The following is a 24,257-nucleotide window of genomic DNA, read 5'->3' on the forward strand; positions in this document are numbered from 1 at the left end:
AGAATAAGAAGAAGAGAAGAAGAGAAGAAGAAGAGAAGAAGAGAAGAAGAGGTAGAAGAAGAACAAGAGAAGAAGAAGAAGAACAAGAGAAGAAGAAGAAGTTAAACAGAACACAGAGACACTGAGGAACCATATGAACCAGGAAAACAGAGCCCAATCCCAGGATAGATAGGTTCAGTGAATGTGGTGTTGAAGGTGTGGAGGAGGATCAGTGAGTCAGAGGAGACTTTGTAGAAGGACAGAGAGCCAGCAGGACAGTCCACATACACTGCTACTCTATCAGAGGAGATAATGGCTTTTAAACTAGCAAAGACAGAGGAGGAGGAGATGCCTGTTCTGCTCTTATTGTGACAGACATAGTAACGACCATAAGAGCACTCCAGACTCCAGGACTGATCATTATCTCCAAACCAACAGTCATCACTGTCTCCTCTCCTCCTGATTCCTCTGTAACTCACTGATATATCAACATCTCCTCTCACCTCTACCTCCCAGTAACAGCGACCAGTCAGACCATCTCTACACAGCAGCTGTTCCCACCAGTCAAACCTCTCTGGATGATCAGGATATGGCTGATCCTCCTCCACTAATGTCACCTTCCTGTTGTTGTCAGACAGTTTGAGTTTTCTGTTCACTGTGTTTGTGTCGATTGTGAGTTCACAGGAATCTGACGGAGAGAACGAGACACAACACAGCTGCAGTTATTAACCAATCAGCACTCTGATGATGACATCAGAGGGTTGGATGGTGATGTCACAGTTTATAATCAAAAAAACACACTTACACTTCCTACCTAGGCACATCTGACACCAACCTAGCTGACCCCCGGGGGGAGCAACAAACACCACAAAAAAAGAAAATGATAAAAATAAAAATACAAAAAAAAACGAGGCAAAAAAAAAAGAAAAGAGAATAGACTGTAAACCAGAGTACTGTAAAATTACTTCCAGAGATACGGTATGTACAGAGAACTGTCCAGAGTGTACCAGAGAGATTGCACTGTACCGAGAGATTACACTGTACCAGAGAGATTTACCACTGTACCAGAGAGATGCACTGTACCAGAGACACTGTACCAGAATTTAATGTCCAAGAGATGTACTGTCATACTGTACCAGAGGATTACTACTGTACCAGAGATTACTGACTGTACCAGAGATTCCACTGTACCAGAGAGATGTACTGTACCAGAAACTACTGTACCAGAGATTTACTAACCAGAGATGTACTGTACCAGAGATGTACTGTACCAGAGAGATTCCCACTGTACCAGAGAATTCCATCTGTACCAGAAGATACCACTGTACCAGAGAGATTCCATCAGTACCAGAGATTTCCACTGTACCAGAGAATTACTGACCAGAGAGATTACTGTACCAGAGACACTGTACCAGAGAGATTTACTGACCAGAGATGTACTGTACCAAGAATTACATCACCAAGAGATTTACACTGTACCAGAGATGTACTGTACCAAATTACTACTGTCAATCTTAATCGCCAAGAATAATTACTTACCAATACTTAGATTACTAGATGTAGGAACTTACCAGATTACTTCCAGGAAACAGAGTAACTTCCAAATTTACTACTTATACTGTATTACTGTACCAGAGAGATGTAACTGCCAGAATATGTCGATTACTGTACCAGAGATGTACTGTACCAGAGAGATTTAACTGTACCAGAATTTATCCAGGTACCAGATTACTGTACCAGAGAATACTGTACCAGGATACTGTACCAGAGAGATTTACTGTACCAGAGATGTACTGTACCGAGAATCACTGATTATACCGATTATACTTAGATACTTACAGAGATTTCACTGTACCAAGAGATGTACTGTACAGACAACCAGAGAGATGTACTGTACCAGAATTACTACTGTACCAGAGAGATTACTGTACCAGAGAGATGTACTGTACCAGATTACTGTACCAGAGATGTACTGTACCAGAGAATTACTTACCAAGAGATTTACTACTGTACCAGAATGTACTGTACCAGAGAGATGTACTGTACCAGAGATTTCACCAGAGATGTACTGACCGAGAGAGATTACTGTACCAGAGATTACCACTGTACCAGAGAGATTTACTACTGTACCAAGAGATTTATCTGACCAGAGATGTACTGTACCAGAGATTTACCACTGTACCAGAGAATTTACCACTGTACCAGAAATGTACTGTACCAGAGATGTACTGTACCAGAGAATTTACTACTGTACCAGAGAGATTTACTGTACCAGAGAGAGATTCACATATACTGAGATTACTCAGAGAGATCACTGTACCAGAGAGATGTACCAAACAGAGAGATTTACTACTGTACCAGAGAGATTCTTGTACCAGAGATACTGTACCAGAGATTACTGAGATTTACCACTGTACCAGAGGATTTCATCTGTACCAGAGAGTATGCATCGTACCAGAGAATTTACTACTGTACCAGAGAGATTTCCACTGTACCAGAGAGATGTACTGTACCAGAGAGATTTACTATCTGTACCAGAGATTTACTACTGTACCAGAGAGATGTACCAGACCAGAGATTTACTACTGTACCAGAGAGATGTACTGTACCAGAGATGTACTGTACCAGAGAGATTTACTGTACCAGAGAGATGCACTGTACCAGAGAGATTACTACTGTACCAGAGAGATTTACTGTACCAGAGAGATGTACTGTACCAGAGAGATTTACTACTGTACCAGAGAGATGTACTGTACCAGAGAGATGTACTGTACCAGAGAGATTTACTACTGTACCAGAGATTACTACTGTACCAGAGAGATTTACTACTGTACCAGAGAGATGTACTACTGTACCAGAGAGATTTACTACTGTACCAGAGAGATTTACTGTACCAGAGAGATGTACTGTACCAGAGAGATTTACTACTGTACCAGAGAGATGTACTGTACCAGAGAGATTTACTACTGTACCAGAGAGATTTACTGTACCAGAGATTGTACTGTACCAGAGAGATGTACTACTGTACCAGAGAGATTTACTGTACCAGAGAGATGTACTGTACCAGAGAGATGTACTGTACCAGAGATATTTACTACTGTACCAGAGAGATTTACTGTACCAGAGAGATGTACTGTACCAGAGATGTACTGTACCAGAGAGATTTACTGTACCAGAGAGATGTACTGTCAAGAATTTACCAGAGATGTACTGTACCAGAGATTTACTACTGTACCAGAGAGATTTACTGTACCAGAGAGATGTACTGTACCAGAGAGATGTACTGTACCAGAGAGATTTACTGTACCAGAGAGATTTACTACTGTACCAGAGAGATTTATACTGTACCAGAGAGATGTACTGTACCAGAGAGATGTACTGTACCAGAGAGATTTACTACTGTACCAGAGAGATGTACTGTACCAGAGAGATGTACTGTACCAGAGAGATGTACTACTGTACCAGAGAGATGTACTGTACCAGAGAGATGTACTACTGTACCAGAGAGATGTACTGTACCAGAGAGATGTACTGTACCAGAGAGATGTACTACTGTACCAGAGAGATGTACTGTACCAGAGAGATGTACTGTACCAGAGAGATTTACCACTGTACCAGAGAGATGTACTACTGTACCAGAGATGTACTGTACCAGAGAGATTTACTGTACCAGAGAGATTTACTACTGTACCAGAGATTTACTGTACCAGAGAGATGTACTGTACCAGAGAGATTACTGTACCAGAGAGATGTACTGTACCAGAGATTTCACACTGTACCAGAGAGATTTACATCGTACCAGAGAGATGTACTGTACCAGAGAGATGTACTGTACCAGAGAGATTTACTACTGTACCAGAGAGATTTACTACTGTACCAGAGAGATGTACTGTACCAGAGAGATTTACTGTACCAGAGAGATGTACTGTACCAGAGAGATTTACTGTACCAGAGAGATTTACTACTGTACCAGAGAGATTTACTACTGTACCAGAGAGATTTACTGTACCAGAGAGATGTACTGTACCAGAGATTTACTACTGTACCAGAGAGATTACTACTGTACCAGAGAGATGTACTGTACCAGAGAGATGTATCAAAATTGTACAGAGATTTACACTGTACCAGAGAGATTTACTGTACCAGAGAGATTTAATTACTGTACCAGAGAGATTTACTGTACCAGAGAGATTTTACTGTACCAGAGATTTACTGTACCAGAGAGATGTACTGTACCAGAGAGATTTACTACTGTACCAGAGAGATTTACTGTACCAGAGATGTACTGTACCAGAGAGATTTACTGTACCAGAGAGATTTACTACTGTACCAGAGAGATTTACTGTACCAGAGAGATGTACTGTACCAGAGATATTTACTACTGTACCAGAGAGATTTACTGTACCAGAGAGATGTACTGTACCAGAGAGATTTACTACTGTACCAGAGAGATTTACTACTGTACCAGAGAGATGTACTGTACCAGAGAGATTTACTACTGTACCAGAGAGATGTACTGTACCAGAGAGATGTACTGTACCAGAGAGATGTACTGTACCAGAGATTTACTGTACCAGAGATATTACTGTACACAGAGATGTACTGTACCAGAGAGATTTACTACTGTACCAGAGAGATTTACTGTACCAGAGAGATGTACTGTACCAGAGAGATTTACTACTGTACCAGAGATTTACTACTGTACCAGAGAGAGACTACTGTACCAGAGAGATTCTACTGTACCACAGAGATGTACTGTACCAGAGATGTACTGTACCAGAGATGTACTGTACCAGAGAGATATACTGTACCAGAGAGACTACTGTACCAGAGAGATTTACTACTGTACCAGAGAGATTTATCAAGAACCAGAGAGATGTACTGTACCAGAGATTTACTACTGTACCCCAGAGAGATGTAACTGTACCAGAGATTATCACTGTACCAGAGAGATTTATACTGTACCCAGAGAGATTTGTACTGTACCAGAGAGATTTACTGTACCAGAGAGATGTGTACCAACTGTACCAGAGAGTTACTACTGTACCAGAGAGATTTCACTACTACCAGAGATGTACTGTACCAGAGAGATTTACTACTGTACCAAGAATTTACTGTACCAGATTACTTACCAAATTCTACGTTACATTACTGTACCAGAGATGTACTACTGTACCAGAGAGATTTACTGTACCAGAGAGATTTACTGTACCAGAGAGATGTACTGTACCAGAGAGATTTACTACTGTACCAGAGAGATTTACTGTACCAGAGAGATGTACTACTGTACCAGAGAGATGTACTGTACCAGAGAGATTTACTGTACCAGAGAGATTTACTGTACCAGAGAGATGTACTGTACCAGAGAGATTTACTACTGTACCAGAGAGATTTACTGTACCAGAGATGTACTGTACCAGAGAGATGTACTGTACCAGAGAGATGTACTGTACCAGAGAGATTAGTACCAGATTTGTACCAGAGAGATTTACTACTGTACCAGAGAGATGCTACTGTACCAGAGAGATGTTACTGTACCAGAGAGATTTACTGTACCAAGAGATGTACTGTACCAGAGATGTACCTGTACCAGAGAGATTCTACTGTACCAGAGAGATTTACTACTGTACCAGAGAGATTTACTGTACCAGAGAGATGTAACTGTACCAGAGAGATACTACTGTACCAGAGATTTACTACTGTACCAGAGAGATGTACTGTACCAGAGAGATGTACTCTACCAGAGAGATTACTACTGTACCAGAGATTACTATCAAAATCTGAGAGATTTACTACTGTACCAGAGAGACTTACTGTACCAGAGATGTACTGTACCAGAGAGATTTACTACTGTACCAGAGAGATTTACTGTACCAGAGAGATGTAACTGTACCAGAGATTTGCACTGTACCAGAGAGATTTACTACTGTACCAGAGATTTACTGTACCAGAGAGATGTACTGTACCAGAGATATTTACTACTGTACCAGAGAGATTTCTACTGAACTAGAGAGATGTACTGTACCCAGAGATGTACTACTGTACCAGAGATTTACTACTGTACCAGAGAGATGTAACCTGTACCAGAGATTTACTGTACCACAGAGATGTACTGTACCAGAGAGATGTACTGTACCAGAGAATTTAACTGTACCAGAGAGATGTACTGTACCAGAGAGATTTACTACTGTACCAGAGATGCTACTGTACCAGAGAGATGTACTGTACCAGAGAGATGTACTGTACCAGAGAGATGTACTGTACCAGAGAGATGTACTGTACCAGAGAGATGTACTACTGTACCAGAGAGATGTACTACTGTACCAGAGAGATTTACTACTGTACCAGAGAGATGTACTGTACCAGAGAGATGTACTACTGTACCAGAGAGATTTACTACTGTACCAGAGAGATGTACTGTACCAGAGAGATGTACTACTGTACCAGAGAGATGTACTGTACCAGAGAGATGTACTACTGTACCAGAGAGATGTACTGTACCAGAGAGATGTACTGTACCAGAGAGATGTACTGTACCAGAGATTTAATACTGCTACACAGAGATACTGTACCAGAGATGTATACTGTACCAGAGATGCGTAATGTACCAGAGATTTACTGTACCAGAGAGATGTACTGTACCAGAGAGATTTACTGTACCGAGAGATGTATCTGTACCAGAGAGGAATTTACTTACTGTACCAGAGATTTACTGTACCAGAGAGATGTACTGTACCAAGAGATGTACTGTATTCAGAGAATGTACTGTATAGAGAGATTTACTGTACCAGAGAGATTACTACTGTACCAAGAGAGATGTACTGTACCAGAGAGATGTACTGTACCAAATATACTGTACCAGAGAGATGTACTTACCAGAGAGACTGTACCAACCAGAGAATTTACTATCTTACCAGAGAGATGTACTGTACAAAAATGTATTATGCTGTACAGAGAGTATGTACATGTACACAGATGTACTGTACCAGAGAAGATTTCTGTACCAGAGATGTACTACTGTACCAGAGAATTTACTGTACCAGAGAGATGTAACTGTACCAAGAGAGAGATGTACTACTGTACCAGAGAATTACTGTACCAGAGAGATGTACTGTACCAGAGAGATTTACTGTACCAGAGAGATGTACTGTACCAGAGAGATGTACTGTACCAGAGAGATGTACTACTGTACCAGAGAGATGTACTGTACCAGAGAGATGTACTGTACCAGAGAGATTTTAATCAGAGATAGAGGAGGAGGAGACGTCTGTTCTGATTCTTAGTAGTAGTAGAAGAAGAAGGAGTCGTAGAAGAAGAAGCAGAAGCAGAAGAAGGAGAAGAAGAAGAAGGAGGAGGAGGAGAAGAAGAAGAAGAAGAAGAGTAGAAGGAGAAGTTAAAGAAGAAGAAGTGTAGTAGAAGAAAAAGAAGATTAGTAGAAAAAGGAGAAGAAGAGTAGTAGAAGAAGAAGAGTAGTAGAAGATGAAGAGTAGTAGAAGAAGGAGAAGAGTAGTAGAAGAAGAATAAGAAGAAGAGTAGTAGAAGAAGAAGAGTAGTAGAAGATGAAGAGTAGTAGAAGAAGGAGAAGAGTAGTAGAAGAATAAGAAGAAGAGTAGTAGAAGAAGAGTAGTAGAAGGAGTAGTAGAAGAAGAGTAGGAGAAGAAGAGTAGAAGAAGAAGAAGAAGAAGAAGGAGAAGAAGAAGAAGAGTAGAAGAAGAGTAGTAGAAGAAGAGTAGAAGAAGAAGTAGAAGAGTAGTAGAGGAAGGAGAAGGAGAAGAAGAGTAGTAGAAGAAGAAGAACAAGAAGGGTAGAAGAAGATTAGAAGAATAAGAAGAAGAAGAAGAAGAAGAGGACGGAGTAGTAGAAGAAGAAGGAGTAGTAGAAGAAGAAGAAGAGTAGTAGAAGAAGAGTAGTAGAAGAAGAAGAATAGTAGAACAAGAACAAGAAGAAGAAGAGTAGTAGAAGAAGAAGAGGAAGAAGAGTAGTAGAAGAAGAATAAGAGTAGTAGTAGAAGAAGAAGAAGAGTAGAAGAAGAAGAAGAGGAAGAAGAGTAGTAGAAGAAGAAGAAGAGTAGAAGAAGAAGAAGAGGAAGAAGAGTAGTAGAAGAAGAAGAAGAAGAGTAGAAGAAGAAGAAGAGGAAGAAGAGTAGTAGAAGATGAAGAAGAAGAGTAGAAGAAGAAGAAGAGGAAGAAGAGTAGTAGAAGAAGAAGAAGAAGAGTAGAAGAAGAAGAAGATGAAGAAGACGAAGTGATCTGAATGCCAGAACAGCCGAGAAATTAGACACTATAGACAGCCATGGAAACCTGCACATACTGGGGAACAACATCCTAATAAACCCCACATATCCCCCCAGAAACAACTACGACAAGCGTACTAACAGGAATGGGACACAGGTCCTACAGCTCTGTCGTATGTTAGGTTTATATATCGTCAATGGCAGAGTAAGAGGAGACTCTTTTGGTAGATACACCCACAGTCCTTCCCTTGGCAGCAGTACTGTTGATTATTTTATCTCTGACCTCGACATTTCTAATATCAAGGCATTCACAGTCAATCCCCTTACTCCCCTGTCTGACCATAGTAAAATAATCTATCTGAGTAGATGAAATCTCAAACACAATGAACTAGATTCTAATAATCTCCAAACCTCTATACAGTCCTACAAATGGCGTGTGAGCAGCACTGATCTCTACAGAAAGGCAATGGACAGTCCACAAATCCAATCACTCTTGGATGATTTTCTTTGTATATCCTTTCCTTACAGTGAAGAAGGTGTGAATTTAGCTATTAATAACATAAACGCCATTTTGGACAAGGCAGCAAAACTAACAAATTTAAAGAGGAAAAGAAAAATGTTAGAGATGAAAAATGGTTTGATAATGATTGTAAAAAGCTAAGGAAGGAACTAAGAAATGTATCCAATCAGAAACACAGGGATCCAAATAGACAAAGTGTTCGCCTTCTTTACGGAAAAACACTAAAATAATACTAACATTTCTTAAGAACAAAAAGGGAACAGCATAATAAAAATCAGCTAAACCTAATCGAAGAATCAATACAGTCCAATTAATTCAGGTAACATTGACATAAACTAAACATAACATCTAAGGATGAATGAGCAATCCAAAATGGGGATATTTGGACCACTCATTTTACTAACGTTCACGGCAAAATAACAAAAAACCCCGCCCAACAGGAAATACAGAGCAAATTAAAACGTAATTTTGCCTAGTGAGAACACGGTGTTGGGGGAATCCCTTTTTTTTCACTTTTTCATCAAACCGCAATTTTTTAAAGTTCCCGCAATTTCCTCGCATAACATTGCATAAATATCCTGCATATTCCATCAAATGTTTTAAGAAAACGTGCCGCATAATCAAGGATTTTTGCCTGCAACAATCACAAAAAAACTCTCTTTTTCTGGAGGGACGGATTGACACCCTGATTACAGAACAAGAACTAACAGACAAAATGAAAAAGCTTAAACTCGTAAGGCCTGTGGTGCTGACTCCATTTTAAATGAAATGAGTAATAAATTCAAATTGGTCATCCTCAAAGTTTCCAATATCATCCTATAGCACCTATAGGTCGATAGCACTCCAGGAAGACTTCACCACTCTCCTCTCCACCCTGATGGGTACAGGTAAGCGGATTGTCATCTCTGGGCCTCTACCTACATACAGGAAGGGTGCGGAGAGATGGTCCAGACTATTCTGGCTCCACACCTGGCTGGAACCACTCTGCACTTCCCTGAGCATTCCCTATGTCGACAACTTCAACTTGTTCTGGGAGATGCCCAACCTGCTGAAGCTTGATGGTCTCCACCCAAACCGACACGGAGCCAGGATGCTATCTGACAACATAACGACCACACTGAAAGGCAAGTATTGACATTATGTTGAAAATATCACAGATTCATTTCCCCCAGGCATTGATCCTGATAGCACTATACAAGTGGATGAATCTGAAAATGTTTTCTGCAGGATAACATGTAGTACTGGTGTTATTCCAGTAACGTGTAGTACTAGTACTATTCCAGTAACATGTAGTACTAGTACTATTCCAATTATAATCAACAACAGACCACACAAAGTGGTGAATAGAGGGGCAATACTTAACAACCTAATTGGAATTAAAACTACCACTGCAATGATAGAAAAGGAGACGAAAATTAGATGTGGATTACTAAATATCAGATCTCTGTCTTCTAAAGCAGTACTAGTAAATGAATTGATATCTGATAATCAAATTGATCTATTCTGTCTTACTGAAACCTGGCTGGGCCATGAAGAATATGTTAGTCTAAATCAGGGATGTCAAACTCATTTCGCATCGTGGGCCACATACGGCCTAGGGAGATGTCAAGTGGGCCAGACCATTAAAATTATACCATACTCTGCTATAAATAACCAAAATATCATGTCTTTCCTTTGTTTTGGTGTAAAGAAGCACAAGAACATTAGGAAAATATTGAAATTTAATGAACTATCCTTTTACAAAACATTTCATGAAACACCTCATATTTCCTTAGACAAATGTGCAATTTACTTTTATCATTCACAAATATGCATTGCAACTGATCCCACTGATTGTACAAAGGCACAAAACTTTAATTGGTACTGAAAAATATAGTAATGCACTTTAAGATTAAAGGAGACTTTTAAAGAAAGGAATTTTTAAACCACTTACACATACGCATATAAAATCTAAATGTAATCCCTGCGTACACCTTACAAACTAAGGAGAGTGATTTTAAATGTGTAATGAAGAAAGTGTTCGCCTGTCCTGTAAATCTGTAAACTTCATACATGAAACATACATACACATACAATACATACTGAAAATGTATGGAGTTGTATGAACAGTAGAATTCCATCACACAACTTCTGTTTTGAAGCTGCTGACTAACATTAAAGTGCACATTTTTTAAATCACCACAGTAAGGATTCATCTTCACAGAGCTGTATTCTTTCAATGCAAACAGTATCTAAGGCAGCATTTTAAAGGTGTTAGTCTAGTCTGGACTTGTATTTGTTCCTGAAACTTGGCATCTTTTGGCCTGTACAAGTGCATCAACACCAGGTGTCATGTCCTGACTAGCTGTCACTTTCAGAATGTCATTTAAGTGCTTGTTTGTGAGCCTTGAACGCATTTTTGTTTTATTGATATTCATCACTGAGAAAATTTGTTCACAAAGGTAGGTTGTCCCAAACATGCACAAAATTTTAGCAGCCAGGGCTGTTAATTTGGGGTACCCTGGTAGTAGATACTGATAAAATCTGTCCAGACCTACAGAGGCAAATTTGCCCTTCAAATCTGCATCACACTGCAAATCAATTATCTCTAGCTGAATTTCGACCGGCAGATCAGAAGCTTTAACTGTGAAAGGTGAGCGAAAAACTGAAAATTCTGTCTCAAGTTCACCAAATACCTGAAAACGTTTCTCAAACTCCCGCAGTAGTCCTGCAATTTTGTCTTTGTACCGTTTCATGTCCGCATCAGGTCTGGTCACACACACATCTCTCAGACAGGGGAAATGAGCAGGGTTGCCATTTGCCAGTTGCATCTCCCACAAAGTCAGCTTCAACTTAAATGCATGTATGTTGTCAGAAAACTGTGTGACAACTTTTTTGCGGCCTTGCAACATTTTGTTCAGATTGTTCAAGTGTTCAGTAATATCAACCAAGAATGCAAGGTCCCGTAGCCATTCCTGAGATTGTAATTCCAACACCGGTTTTCCTTTTTTCTCCATGAACTGTCCGATTTCCTCTCGTAGATCAAAGAAATGCCTCAGCACAGCGCCTCGGCTTAACCATCTCACTTCAGTGTGGTATGGCAGGCTGTGGGTAATGTTGCTGTCGCTGAGAAGTTTGTCAAACTGACGATGGTTCAGACCTCTGGACCGGATGAAATTTACAGTGCGAACAACCACCTCCATGACGTGGTCCATTTTCAGCGACTTGCAACACAATGCCTCCTGGTGCAAAATACAGTGAAATGTCCAGAAACGATCTCCTCCATTAAGGGCTTGTACTTTGTCTTTGAACTTTGTCGCGACACCTGCTTTCTTTCCGACCATGGATGGCGCGCCGTCTGTAGCCAGGCTGACAGCGCGGGACCAGTCCACTCCAACTCTGTCCAATGCAGCAACGACAGAGCCGAAAATGTCCTCGGCTGTTGCGGTGTCCATCATTGGCACCAACTCAAGAAACTCTTCAGTAACAGTCAATGTCTCATCAACTCCTCGAATAAATATGGCCAGTTGGGCCACGTCTGTGATGTCAGTGCTCTCGTCAATTGCCACGGAAAATGCAATAAATGACTTGACTCTCTGTTTCAATTGACTGTCTAAATCTGCCGATAGTTCCGAAATCCTCTCTGCTATAGTATTCCTCGTCAGGCTAATATTGGCAAAAGCTTGTCGCTTCTCGGGACATACAAGTTCAGCCGCCTTCATCATGCATCGTTTAACAAAGTCACCGTCGGAATACGGCTTCGATGCTAATGCTATTTCGCTAGCAATTAGGTAGCTGGCTTTTACCGCTGCTTCACTGACTTCTCGGCTCTGGATGAAAGTTGACTGCTGTTTCCTCAGACCCGCCAGCAATTCGTTAATCTTATCTCTTCTCAGTTGTCCTTGCAAGCCGTCATATTTTTTGCTGTGATGAGTCTCGTAGTGGCGTCGAATATTATATTCCTTCAATACCGAAACTTGTTGCAAACACACCAAGCACGAAGGTTTTCCGTGCATCTCTGTAAATAAATAGGACGTGGTCCATTTTTCTTTGAAAATTCTACACTCCTTATCTACTTTTCTCCGTTTGGATAACGACATTTTGGCTAATGAGGGTGTAGCGGAGAGGTAGAGACCAAGTATTAACAACGTCGTAACAAGCAGCAGATGGCGCATTGATACCGTCTGCTGTTTTCAGTCTGTCTCAGTGATGCGGCTTGTCTTCTACTCTGATGGAAAGAGTGCGCCCCTTAGCGGATAATCCATGAATTGCAACGAATTAAAAATATTAATTCCATGTCTTTTATGCATTTTTTCCACTTTCAAATTATCCTGCGGGCCTGATCGAACCTCCTTGGGGGCCGGTTCCGGCCCGCGGGCCGTATGTTTGACACCCCTGGTCTAAATGAAGCGACTCCTCCCAGTCATATTAATACTCAAATTCCTAGAGGCTCCAGCCGAGGAGGGGGAGTTGCAGCCATATTTGATTCAAGCCTGTTAATTAATCCTAAACCCAAACTAAATTATAACTCTTTTGAAAGCCTTGTTCTTAATCTTCAACATCCAACACGGAAATCAGAACAGCCAATTATATTTGTTGTTGTCTACCGAGCTCCAGGTCCGTATTCTGAATTTTTATCTGAATTCTCAGAGTTTTTATCATGTGTAGTCCTTAAATCAGACAAAGTACTTATTGTAGGTGATTTTAATATCCATGTGGACGTTGACAGCAATAGCCTTACTACTGCTTTCAACACATTACTGGATTCAATCGGTTTCAGTCAGACTGTGCACAAGGCGACGCACTGTTTTAACCACACCCTCGACCTTGTGCTGGCATATGGTATTGAAATTGAGGACTTAAGAATATTTCCGCAGAATTTGGTATTATCAGATCATTTTTAATTACTTTTGAATTCTTGCTACCTGACCATACTAAACTAGATAATGGCTTCTACACTAGATGCCTATCTGACAGTGCTATAGCTAAATTTAAGGAAGATATTACAACAGCATTTGACTCTATGTCGTGCCTTAGAATAACAGAGGACCTCTATGTTAACCTTAGTCCCTCTCGGGTTGATGGCATTTGTGGACGGTGCTGCGACTTGCCTTACGGACGACCTTGGACTCTGTCGCTCCTCTCAAAAAGAAGACGATGAAGCGAAGGAAAAAGCTCCTTGGTATAACGAACAAACTCGCAGATTGAAACAAGTCTCGCAAACCTCGAGGGTAAGTGGCGCTCCACCAAAGTGGAAGAATCCCCGTCTGGATTGGCAAGAAAGTCTCAAAAACGCAAAGAGGCCCGAAAAAAAAGCCAGATCAGACTATTACTCTTCACTAATAGAAGAAAATAAGAACAACCCAAGGTTTTCTTTTCAGCACTGTAGCCAGGCTGACAGACAGTCATAGCTCTACTGAGCCATCTATTCCTCTAGCTCTGAGTAGTGATGACTTCATGAGCTTCTTCAATGATAAAATTATAACAATTAGAGATAAAATTAATCACCTTTTGCCCTCAACTTCTAACAGTTCATCTTTAAATACAGGACCGCTAGAACGGAACGACTAATCCGGACATATACTTAGACTGCTTTTATCCTATAGACCTTCAACAATTAATGTTAAAGATATCCTCAGCTAAGCCATCTACCTGTCTCTTGGACCCCATCCCAACGAGGCTACTCAAAGAAGCGTTTACGTCGGTAAACACTTCACTACTAGATATGATCAATATGTCCTTATTAACAGGTTATGTACCGCAGTCATTTAAAATAGCTGTGATAAAACCTCTTTTGGAAAAAACCGACCCTGGATCCTGAGGTCTTAGCAAACTATAGACCTATATCTAACCTTCCCTTTCTATCCAAGATCCTTGAGAAGGTGGTTGCTAATCAGTTATGTGATTTTCTACATAGCAACAGTTTATTTGATGATTTTCAATCAGGATTTAGAAAGAATCATAGCACAGAGACGGCACTGGTGAAAATTACTAATGACCTTCTAACAGCTGCAGACAAAGGACTTGTCTCCATTCTTGTTTTACTAGATCTTAGTGCTGCTTTTGACACTATTGATCATACAATCCTGTTACAGAGATTAGAACACTTAGTCGGAATTAAAGGAACTGCACTAAAATGGTTTAAGTCTTATTTCTCTGAGCGATCCCAATTTGTTAACATTAACGATAAACCCTCCAAGCACGCCAAAGTCAGCCATGGCGTTCCTCAAGGCTCAGTGCTTGGACCAATTCTATTTTCCTTATATATGCTTCCTCTAGGACATATTATTAGGAAACACTCAATTAATTATCACTGCTACGCAGACGATACCCAATTATATCTGTCAATTAAGCCAGATGAAAGTGGTCAGTTAGCAAGACTTCAAACGTGTGTTGAGGATATAAAATCCTGGATGACCCACAACTTCCTGATGTTAAACTCAGACAAAACGGAAGTTATTGTGATAGGACCAACGCACTGCCGAACCGTTCGTTGAAAGATATAGCTACTCTGGATGGTATTGCCCTGGCCTCCAGCACTGCGGTCAGAAATTTGGGAGTTATTTTTGATCAGGATATATCCTTCAACGCCCATTTAAAACAAACCTCAAGAATAGCCTTTTTCCATCTTCGTAACATTGCCAAAATCAGGAATATCCTGTCTCAGAATGATGCTGAAAAACTAGTCCATGCATTCGTTACTTCTAGACTAGATTACTGCAATTCCTTATTATCAGGTTGTCCAAATAAGTCCCTTAAGGCTCTCCAGCTGATCCAGAATGCTGCAGCACGCTTGTTCTGTGACGAGAACTAAGAGAAGAGATCATATTTCTCCTGTATTAGCTTCTCTGCATTGGCTTCCTGTGAAGTCTAGGATCGAATTTAAAATCCTCCTCCTGACTTACAAAGCTCTAAATGGTCAAGCACCATCATACCTAGAAGAGCTCTTAGTACCTTATTGTCCCACTAGGGCACTCGCGCCTCCGGAATGCGGGGCTACTTGTGGTTCCTAGAGTCTCTGGAAGTAGACGCGGCGGGGCCGGGCGTTCAGCTATCAGGCTCGCTTCTGTGGAACCAGCTTCCAGTCTCGGTTCGAGGGGCCGACACCGTCGCCACATTCAAGAGTAAACTGAAAACCCTCCTCTTTGACAAAGCTTATAGTTAGGGAGTGAGGAGTTGCAGCGTCCACCTAACCCGGCCCACCTGCTTCTCCTCGTAGTTAGTTATGCTATTACAATTCTAGACTGCAGGGGTTGCTGTTTCCTTCCTATGACACACTGAGCTGCTCTCTCTTCTCTACTTGTTACTTCTGTATGCATCCTGTCCCAGAATTGCTTGTTACTAATCTAGCTCTGGGGAGTTTACTCCCCGGAGTCCTTATGTTTCTTCTTCGCAGAGCTATGCTCTGTGATTCTCTGCAAATCCCGGCCGCATCCTGCTGCATCCTGCTGCATCCTGCTGCATCCTGCTGCATCCTGCTGCATCCGCTGCATCCTGCTGCATCCGCTGCATCCTGCTGCATCCGCCGCATCCACCCATGCTCTGCAGCGCCACGTTACATCCCGCAACGCCCTGCTGTGATGCTCCTATGCACAGAGTAGTCTGGATCCGGTATAGGGGACTGCACTACTCAGTATGACACGATGTGCCCTGCTATGACATGAACTTCCACGATGACCTTCGAAGTCACTGTTCCATTATCTTTATTGTGACTATTATGTGCCACTGTTCATCACACCCCCAACTGGCCCGTCAGACACCGCCTACCAAGAGTCTGGGTCTGCCGAGGTTTCTTCCTAAAAGGGAGTTTTTCCTTGCCACTGTCACGATAGCCACTGCTAATGCTTGCTCTTGATGGAATTACTTTAATTGTTGGGGTTTTGGAAAGTGTCTCGAGATAACTTTTGTTATGATTTGATACTATAAATAAAATTGAATTGAATTGAATTAAATTCAGGTATTTTCCCAGCTATTTGGAACCAAGAACTGTTAAACCCAATCCACAAAAATGGAGACAAGTTTGACCCAAATAACTAAAGAGGAATCTGTGTGACCAGTAACCTGGCAAAACTATTCTGCAGCATAATAAATGGCAGAATCTTACAATTCATTAGTGAACACAATATCCTGAGCAAAAGCCAAATTGGATTCCTCCCAAAATATCAAACTTCAGTCCACATCTTTACTCTCCCCATCCATTGACAAACAATGAAATCAGAACAAAGGAAAAGTCTTTTTATGTTTTGTAGACTTTAAAAAAGCATTCTTTTTAAAGCCTCAAAAACACAATCAGCGATCAAAAGGCCTCCCCACATTCTGTCATATCTGACAATCTCTTGTCCAGCAGAGAAGGCCCTGCTGGCCCTGACGGCCAACCTCTGATCCATCGGCATAAATCTGATCTAACAGTTGCAGGGACAAAGAACATAAAATTTGTGAAAAGCAATTTTTGAAGGGGACACAAATAATACAGCCACAATTATACTTGTAGAGGATATGTGTACATAGAGGACAGCCTTAATACTATCATTAGTTTAGCATGGAGACTGTACCATTATCCTTTTCAGTGTTTCTCTTGATTCAATGAAAGATTTGACTAAATTGACCAAAATATTCTTTAAAACCATTTATTTATTTTTAAGTTGTTTATAATCAAGCCACAAAAATACCTTAAAACATAATTACTTATTTTGATAAGTGTCCCCATATAAAATAAATACAATGCTTTTGTACATTTGTTAAATTAGCTGATCATAATGTAAATTATTGAGCCACTGGTAAGCTCATCTGCTCACCCTGACAGCCATACACCTCCAAAAATATTAACTAAGCTGAAACAAACTTACCCGAGATTCTACACCTGACTGTCCCTGGTCTCCCTGTTTCTCAGTCCTTTCTGTCTTCTTTGCCTGTGACATAGTGACATTAGTATTTCCATAAGCACCCATTCTTATAAAGATGTTACCAAATTGTCTTGATATGAGGACTTATTGTACTTACTTGGCATTTTGGTGTACTAAAAAAGGATCTTATGTCTGTTTTTCTTTTCTCTATCATTTTATCTGGGCATATATATTTAACTGCAGTAAACCTACTGATCAGCCATAGCAAACTTTTTTTTTGTCATGACTAATTCATTAATTACTCAGCATCATTTCTATTTGAGAAAAAAAAAACTTCATCCGATGTTTAATGTGAATATAATAGCCTTGAACAGCCGACTTACTACATTCCTGTCACTACCTGATGTGACTGTAGGCTTGTTCGAGATGAGCCAGGTCTGTGCAGAATCAATCACCGGCAATCACCGCCCAATGCATGCTGGGTAGATTTGTGTCCGACTTGCTCTGACGTCATGCACACGTGGTCAACGATAACCTCACAAGATCAAGACGGCTGCAGGTTTGAGACCCAGGCAGCGCAGTTTCTTGTCACCAACTGCAAAACCCAGGCGGATCCAGGGGCATGCTGGGAAACACCGGCCTCTCAGCTGATCTAACACCTGATTGGTTCAGAATCGACTCAACATGATGACATTTTATATAAACTTTGTATTGATTTTGAATTGGAGGGATTTTAACTGTTATGTGTCTGATTTAAAGGCTTATTCTGTACAGAACACATGTGTGGCTGATAGTTACGTTTAGAAGTCAGAGAGACTAAATCTGTTCAGATTACGGATCATCTACAGTCTGTTGGTAATTAAAATCAGCAACAGATCGCATGTAGAGTATTTTGACAGCTACTTTGTCATAATAATAACAACTGGAGACTGTGTACAAGCTGATATATGGGTCTGATAACATTTTATTAAATCGGAATCGGACCACAGTGTTTCTGTCACTTCCTGTTCAGCCTGAAGGCTGCTGGAGTCAGCTGGAAACTGTCCCACTTGAGAGTGGACTTTTGTCACCGCCCCCGGCTGCTGCTGCCTGCTCTTGTCTACTTTACAGGCGAGGTGCAGTTCATCTCAAACGAGCCTTGTGAGTCGAGTGCAGATCCTAACGTACAGCAGGCAGTGGACCAAGCCACTGTGACGCAAGGGAGGGGGACTAAAAATGTTTCTAAACTTAAAAAAGCATTTTTGGGGGGTTGTTGTTGTTTTACTACTTATATGGAGGGGGTCCTGACCTCCCCGACCCCCCCTGGGATTTAAGCTTATGCTCTGATCTACAGATCGAGTCATAACAATGAATATTCTGATTAATAGTGGATGGCTTGTGGGTGAAATAATGTATAAATAATGAGGAAAATATAACTGAACATAGCAGACAGCAGAACAGACTATGTGCGCATTTACACATTGTTATCATTTTTACACACAGTGCGAACAGGATTACGGCTGCCGGTGCCACACTATCATTTACAGAGACCCAACAATTCCCCCAAGAGCAAGCATTTGGTAGCCTGGAAATCCAGACCCGAATCCGAAAGGATTAAGGGTCTGAATCGAGTATTGAATGTGGCATAGAGTAATGAAAGTCTTGAGGTGCGGCACCAAGCATGCATTTGAAAATCTCACGGCACACAATTGGATAACATTACAACCAATCACAACACCACATGGGGTGATGTATCCAGAGCCCCATACGCTTAGCTACCAGCGGAGCTAACTGGTAGATTTAACTGTTGTCATCCATTTAGCTCGCCTCTGGCCCATCTATATCAGATACACCGATGTGATTGGTGCAGCCCAGATACAAGTGCATAGTTAATGAGCAGCATTACTCGATGCCAGAGTAACTCGCTGAGCAAATTAAAATTGTGCTCTCGAAAGAATTCTGAATTTACAGGGTAAGCATTTGGTGCAACATTGGACCTTTCTCTGTAGGGAACCATCAACATTGCATCACTCTCACACACACACACACATATATATATTGTGTTTGCACCGCAGCAACTAGGAAAGAGCGTTTTGATGGACTTTTTGAACGTAGAGTTGGTACTCTCCCAGCACATGAGGAACTTTGTACAATAATTGGTCCAGACGTCAGTGTACGTCTCTGATCGATCAAATGAGCCATGCAGCACCGGCAACAGACATTTTAAAAACCTAGCTAACTAGTCTGCCAAAATAGTAGATTAATGCTTCATCCACACACTCTTCTCACAGCATAGAAAGCACATTACTTTGTGCTAAGCTAGGCTAAATCTGTCCTGGACCTGGATCTCATATTTGTTCATCAGTGTTTGTACCTGAGAGTTTCCAGTGTCCAGTGAGGATCCTTCAGTCCTGCTGACAGTAGCTTCATTCCTGAGTCTCCTGGATGATTGTAGCTCAGGTCCAGCTCTCTCAGATGGGAGGGGTTGGAGCTCAGAGCTGAGACCAGAGAAGAACAGCCTTCCTCTGAGATCAGACAGCCTGACAGACTGCAAACACACACACAAACACACACACACACAGGAACCCTCTGTCAACACACGGAGCAATGTGTTTGTTTTGTTTGTTTGTTGCCCAGGTACATTTTGGTCCAGATTTAGAATACACCTTTAAAATCATCTGTGGCATTACTGCCAAAGTTTATCATATCAACAGACACAAAGCTACATGTTAGCTGTTTTATCAACTAAAGTTAATCAGAGTTTACATGGTCATCAGTTGAATGGGTTAATGAATCCTCACCTGAGAGTCTCCAGTCTGCAGTGTGGACTCTTCAGTCCATCAGAGATCAGCTTCACTCCTGAATCCTTCAGGTCATTGTTACTCAGGTCCAGCTCTCTCAGACTAGAGGCCTGGGAGCTGAGAACTGAGGACAGAGCTTCACAGCTTCTCTCTGACAGGTTACAGTCACTCAGTCTGGAGAGACAACAGGAAGGAAACAATATATTTATGTTTCTCTCCTGTTGAAAGATAGAGTATTTATTAATGAATAAACACACTTACAGAGCTTTCTTGGAGGCTTTGACCACTGGCAGCAGCCTCAGAAGAGCCTTCTCTGAAGCAGAGTATTTCTTCAGGTCAAACACGTCCAGATCTTCTTCTGATGACAGTAAGATGAAGACCAGAGCTGACCAGTCAGCAGGAGACAGAGTATCTGTGGAGAGACGTCCTGATCTCAGAGACCGTTGGATCTCCTCCACTAGAGAACGATCATTCAGTTCATTCAGACAGTGGAACAGATTGATGCATCTCTCTGCAATCCGATTCTTATTAATCTTCTTCTTGATGTACTCCACTGTTTCCTGATTAGTCTCTGAGCTACTTTCCGTTTGTGTCAGCAGGCCTCGTAGGAGATTCTGATTGGTCTTCAGCGAAAGACCCAGGAGAAAGCGGAGGAATAAGTCCAGGTGTCCATTTGGACTCTGTAAGGCCTTGTCCACTGCACTCTGGTAGAACGATGCTGCTTTGTCCCTGAAAACTTTAGACAACCAGGTGTTTTTCTGTTTCTCCAATAGCGGATTGACTCCAGAGTTGGTGAAGGTCAGATGGACATGAAAAGCAGCCAGGAACTCCTGAACACTCAGATGGACGAAGCAGAACACCTTGTCCTGGTACAGTCCTCTCTCCTCTTTAAAGATCTGTGTGAACACTCCTGAGTACATTGAGGCTGCTTTGATATTGATGCCACACTCTGTCAGGTCTGATTCGTAGAAGATCAGGTTGCCTTTCTGCAGCTGCTCAAAAGCTAGTTTTCCCAGAGACTCGATCATCTTCCTATTCTCTTCACTCCAGGGTGAATCTGTCTCAGCTCCTCCGTCATACTTGATGTTCTTCACTTTGGACTGAACCACCAGTAAGTGTATGTACATCTCAGTCAGGGTCTTGGGCAGTTCTCCTCCCTCTCCGGTCTTCAACACATCCTCCAGAACTGTAGCACTGATCCAGCAGAAGACTGGGATGTGACACATGATGTGGAGGCTTCGTGATGTCTTGATGTGGGAGATGATTCTGCTGGCCTGCTCCTCAGCTGTGAATCTCTTCCTGATGTACTCCTCCTTCTGTGGGTCAGTGAACCCTCTGATCTCTGTCACCATGTCTACACACCCTGGAGGGATCTGATTTGCTGCTGCAGGTCGTGTGGTTATCCAGAGGCGAGCAGAGGGAAGAAGATTCCCCGTGATGAGGTTTGTCAGCAGCACACCCACTGAGGTGGACTTTGTAACATCAGTCAGGATTTCAGTGTTGTGGAAGTTCAGAGGAAGTCGACACTCATCCAGACCGTCAAAGATGAACACAACCTGGAACTCTTCAAACCTGTAGATTCCTGCTTCTTTGGTGTCACTAAAGAACAAATGAACGAGTTCCACCAAGCTGAACTTTTTCTTTTTCAGCCCATTCAGCTCTCTGAAAGTGAATGGAAATGTGAACTGGATGTCCTGGTTAGCTTTGTCTTCAGCCCAGTCCAGAGTGAACTTCTGTGTTAAGACTGTTTTCCCGATGCCAGCCACTCCCTTAGTCATCACTGTTCTGATTGGTTCCTCTCTTCCAGGTGGGGTTTTAAAGATGTCTTTACATATGATTGTTGTTTCTGGTCTGTCTGGTTTCCAGGATGCTGCTTCAATCTGTCTGACCTCATGTTCAACATTGACCTCTTCAGTCTCTCTGTCTGTGATGTAGATCTCTGTGAACATCTTATTCAGAAGGGTTTTGTTTCCAGCTTTAGCAATCCCCTCAAACACACACAGAAACTTATTTTGTGAGTTAGATTTGACTTTTTGCTGGCACGAAGCAAGAATATCTGAAAACATAAAACAATGAAATCAATGAGGGGTTGTTGCAGTTAATGTCTGTGTTCATTTCAGTTTTTCTGAAATCTATTTAGGAGATTAATTTATTCAAAATTACTTATTATTCCTCAACAACAACTGATATGTTGTGTCCAAGTCATGCATCCATGAACTCTGTGGTCTCCAAAGAAACCAGAAGGTGTATGACTTAATTACAGTGGGATTGGAATTTTGTGCAATTTGTTTCTCACATTGGCATCAGTGTGTGCAACAAAAAAGAGCCAACAAAAACTGGATTGTCTGACTTTGTTTCATAAACTTTTGTTCTTGGAGACACTTTACATTTTGTGTCTGTGGTAGATGTGTGTTTGGTAGCTTGTTCTGTTGTAAGCACCATTTATATGTCTATCTTTGTAGATAAGAGGGAGACATTGGCCTCAAATCTAATGTTATGATATGTTTGATTTTTTTGTTACATCCATTTTCTATTTCATAATATGATGACTTACCTGCAGGTTCTGAGATGGTGTTTGATAAATTCTTCAGTAGCTCATTCTGATTAATCTTCACTAAAACTATTCCGGTCACTTTAATGGTGTTCATACTGTAGGTCGAGAGCATCTGGTCCACTGTCTTCATTCTGTTTACCTTCTCCAGTTTGCTCTTTGGGATTGCTGGGAAGTCTTCAAGGGCCCCTTTCTGCTGCAGGTACCACTTAAATTTTTCAAAGTCCTCAGCTCCCAACTCTTCTAAAGTTCTAAAGATGACCTCTTGAGGTGTCTCCATCTTTTGTCCCTACAAAGATCCAAAAGATATCAAAAGAACATTGTCAACTTATAGAACATTTTTTGCATTAAAAATACTCAGATTATCAAAACAGACCAATTTTGTAAATTGAGATGTGATGACAATTTTTTATTAGTTTTAAGTAGAAGCAGAAAAATATTGATGTAGAAATCTGTGCACATACAACTTAATACTCAAGAACATGGATTCATGAACCAAGAATATGGAGGAGAGAGGCCTGCAACAATTACCAACCACTTGGACAAAGTGATACATTTGAATAAACCTTAATGCAGGGCTCTCAAGTCTCACACATTTCAACCAGTTCACATGCACACGTGCCACACCTTGTATTTCTCACGCTGATGAAGGCACAAATGCACTGAAAGTGATAATTGACACACCTCATTTGATGCTTCAATGTCTTATTGTACTCTGAAATGAAAGAATAGATCAAATAAACAACTGAAGTTAAAAAAGAAATCATGAAATCAATTTATAAACCAAAATGTATTCTAAACTTTTGAGTCATCAAAGTAGCCCCCTTTGGCAGATATAACAGCTGGACACACTCGTAAGTAAAATTTATTTGTATAGCACATTTCACAGATAAAAATCACAAAGTGCTTCACAACGAAATGCAATTCAACACAAGAAGTCACAATACGAGCACATTGAAATACAAACAGAAAATATAACAAACAACCATAGAAAACCCATCGACTAAGTAAAAGCCTGCTTGAACAGCAGAGTCTTCAGCTGCCCCTTAAAAGATTCGACAGAATCCACACAACGTAGCGAGAGAGGCAAGTCATCCCACAGCCTAGGAGCCACTGCTTGGAATGACCGATCACCTCTAGTTTTAAAATTAGTGCGGGGAACCATTAATAGCATCTGACCTAATGATCTCAGACTACGGGTGGGGGTATGTAGCTGTATCAAATCAGAGATGTATGAAGGAACCTGACCGTGCAAGGCTCTGAAAGTAATGACCAGGATTTTAAATTGAATTCTATACTGGACTGGTAACCAGTGAAGAGCTGCTAAAACAGGCGTGATGTGTGCTCTTTTGTTAATGTGCATTAAAAGCCT

At 41.2% G+C, this 24,257-nt stretch overlaps 1 protein-coding gene across 1 annotated transcript; it reads right to left on the reverse strand.

The window, feature by feature from the left end:
• Window positions 1-66: 66 nt before the first annotated feature.
• Window positions 67-23,018, reverse strand: LOC120548399 (NACHT, LRR and PYD domains-containing protein 12-like). Its single transcript, XM_039784663.1, is given in 6 exon segments — window positions 67-659; window positions 11,798-12,673; window positions 17,042-17,108; window positions 19,908-20,081; window positions 20,335-22,390; window positions 22,889-23,018. Coding segments are annotated over 6 exon segments (3,861 nt in total). The 3' UTR covers window positions 67-101.
• Between the last annotated feature and the right edge of the window lie 1,239 nt (window positions 23,019-24,257).

Source organism: Perca fluviatilis, chromosome 19 (genome assembly GCF_010015445.1).
Source record: "Perca fluviatilis chromosome 19, GENO_Pfluv_1.0, whole genome shotgun sequence".
In the NCBI taxonomy this organism is placed as follows: Eukaryota; Metazoa; Chordata; class Actinopteri; order Perciformes; family Percidae; genus Perca; species Perca fluviatilis.